Source organism: Bombus impatiens, unplaced genomic scaffold, assembly GCF_000188095.3.
Source record: "Bombus impatiens unplaced genomic scaffold, BIMP_2.2 scf_0640, whole genome shotgun sequence".
Lineage (NCBI taxonomy): Eukaryota > Metazoa > Arthropoda > Insecta > Hymenoptera > Apidae > Bombus > Bombus impatiens.
The window spans coordinates 115,074-118,598 of NT_177059.1; the positions used below are offsets into that span (position 1 = coordinate 115,074).

The following is a 3,525-nucleotide window of genomic DNA, read 5'->3' on the forward strand; positions in this document are numbered from 1 at the left end:
GACATGTATTCATTATTTTGATTCTTACTTCTTTCTTTTTTCTTTCCTTCTTATGGGATTGATACAACATACATATCCATAAGATGTAACGGAACGATTCGTAAATTTCGCGCGACATTGTTACTATTATTTAGGCATACATTAGAAATCCATTATTCACAATATCATGACGATTATTTAAATTATCCTTGCATCATATCAACTTCAGATTTTATTATAAAACATCATAACGACATGTATCACGTTATAGACTGTAACTTTTGATGCCGATATACAAATATCACCATAATAAAAACTATGTAATATTACTGAGTTACTGAGATGCAAATTAATCAATTTAATTGAAACTGAATATGTATAACGATCGCTCGTGAACCATCGAATTCACGAATTTACGAACATTGATTAAACATTATTTCACGTTTAACATAATTAAGTTGTTTGCTGAAAATGTTTCAAACGAAATTTGTTTCGTGCTAAATCTATCGATTATAAAGTTATCGTTCATATTTGTAACTTTCTATACTGGTAATGCATGCAACATTATGTATATACGTATACATAATACAAAAATAAATAGTTTTCAATGACGCAACTCTACGTTATCGGAAGTTTTCTAAAATTATCGCGTAATTGGCAAAGCTAATGCCAAGTAATTTGATAGAAAATGGCATTGTCACCGAATATACTTATTGTGATAATTTTTATGTCTTGCCAGGTTTGCAAATTCATTAAAAGTACCTGTTTGTACCAATAAACGGGCAAATAAAAAGACGACGCATATCGGAAAGTAATTTAGCATTGAAATCTTGAATGAGAAATAATAAATAATAATAATAAAATAATGACAACGGCTTTTCTAAAATTGTTAAATTATATTAGGAACAGAGGGTGCGATGTACGTATACATGTATGTCAATTGTGATAAAGCAAATGAAAACAATCAAATGCGATGCAAGTTTATAAATTAAATGAAATTTCAATAATTGGAATTGTATACGTAGAGTAATTTACGTAAAATTTTCGTTCTAATCATATCGCTAAAATGTGAAAACCATCGTACGATGTAAGCAAGTACATTGTACATATTATTCAAATACGTATACAATATTGCGAGAGAAGACACAACATGAAATATAATGATAGAGCGCATGCGCTTGTTTTCTTTATCGCGAATATAAGTGGCATGTACATATATCGCAGAGGTATATCCGTGTGTACATGAGAATAAAGAACGAAAGGAGAAGATTGCATAGGCTGTGCTTACGTTCAATGAGATTCGTCGATGTCGAATGTGGTGGGTGCTGGATGATCGATGGGAAAAGCAAATGAAACGACAGGGTTCGTGGTTGGTACCGCGAGATGTCGTGAGTTTAGGATACTACGAAGCAGAGAAACGCCGCGCGCGGCTCGCATAGTTCGTCAGAGTAAACACACAAGTACGATTTTGGACAACAGGCACCTCGTGCGCTGCCACTGGCAGATAGTTGGAGAGGAGGTTGTGTTGAAAGAGGAAAAGATTGGAAAATAATATCTGTTAAAAGGAAGTGTTTGTAAAGCGGATGGTGGTAAGAGATCGGTGAAGGGTGATGATATGTGACGGGGATAGAGATCGGCGGTGAGGGTATTGTTGGTGAAGGTACATATTGTCAAGACGTTTAATGTGCGCGGTGCGGGCGCGTGGTACGCTCGAGGCGGCCACAAATGAAGAAGTGGGAAGCGGTGGCGAGGGTGGTAGAGAGGGAAGATGTCGAGTGGCTCGGCCTCGAAACTCGTGAACGGTGAAAATAAGAAGGAGAACGTTCACGGGTACGAGTACGGGAATAGGAAAGAAAACGAGAGCGGCGCTGCTGGCAGCACTGCCTTTTCCATAGTTGCTTTAGCTGGTGATACTAGTAACGCTACTACTACTGCTACTGCGACCACTACTTCTACTACTACTTCTTCTTTTACTAGTACAACTACTACTACTACTACTACTACTACTACTACTACCACTACCACTACTACTACTACTACTACTACTACTACTACTACTACTACTACTACTACTACTACTACTACTACTACTACTACTACTACTACTACTACTACTACTACTACTACTACTACTACTACTACTACTACTACTACTACTACTACTACTACTACTACTACTACTACTACTACTACTACTACTACTACTACTACTACTACTACTACTACTACTACTACTACTACTACTACTACTACTACTACTACTACTACTACTACTACTACTACTACTACTACTACTACTACTACTACTACTACTACTACTACTACTACTACTACTACTACTACTACTACTACTACTACTACTACTACTACTACTACTACTACTACTACTACTACTACTACTACTACTACTACTACTACTACTACTACTACTACTACTACTACTACTACTACTACTACTACTACTACTACTACTACTACTACTACTACTACTACTACTACTACTACTACTACTACTACTACTACTACTACTACTACTACTACTACTACTACTACTACTACTACTACTACTACTACTACTACTACTACTACTACTACTACTACTACTACTACTACTACTACTACTACTACTACTACTACTACTACTACTACTACTACTACTACTACTACTACTACTACTACTACTACTACTACTACTACTACTACTACTACTACTACTACTACTACTACTACTACTACTACTACTACTACTACTACTACTACTACTACTACTACTACTACTACTACTACTACTACTACTACTACTACTACTACTACTACTACTACTACTACTACTACTACTACTACTACTACTACTACTACTACTACTACTACTACTACTACTACTACTACTACTACTACTACTACTACTACTACTACTACTACTACTACTACTACTACTACTACTACTACTACTACTACTACTACTACTACTACTACTACTACTACTACTACTACTACTACTACTACTACTACTACTACTACTACTACTACTACTACTACTACTACTACTACTACTACTACTACTACTACTACTACTACTACTACTACTACTACTACTACTACTACTACTACTACTACTACTACTACTACTACTACTACTACTACTACTACTACTACTACTACTACTACTACTACTACTACTACTACTACTATTACTACTACTACTACTGCTGCTGCTGCTGCTGCTGCTGCTACTATTACTATTACTATTACTACTACTACTACTACTACTATTACTGCTACTAATACTACTACTACTAATACTATTACTTGTACTACTACTACTACTACTACTACTACTACTACTACTATTATTATTATTACTGTTGCTGCTGGTGGTATTGTCAGTGCTGGTGCTGGTGCTGGTGCTGGTGCTGGTATTGGTACTGGTACTACTGGTTCTAGTGCTACTAGTGAGAGCGGTAGTGGTAGTGGTGGTAGTGGTTGTTCCACCAGCAGTGATAACGGTGACAGTGGTAGTAATAGTGGTGTCTGTGTTACCGGCTT

General features: G+C 36.2%; 1 protein-coding gene across 1 annotated transcript in view; it reads left to right on the forward strand.

Moving 5' to 3' along the window:
* The first annotated feature begins 1,149 nt into the window (after positions 1-1,149).
* Positions 1,150-3,525, forward strand: part of LOC100742224 (male-specific lethal 1 homolog) — a 7,296-nt gene continuing 4,920 nt past the window's right edge. Inside the window, exons 1-2 of the mRNA XM_003491854.4 lie at positions 1,150-1,920; positions 3,397-3,525. Coding sequence (XP_003491902.1) covers positions 1,748-1,920; positions 3,397-3,525 — 302 coding nt within the window. The 5' untranslated portion in view covers positions 1,150-1,747. The remainder of the gene's footprint in view (positions 1,921-3,396) is intronic.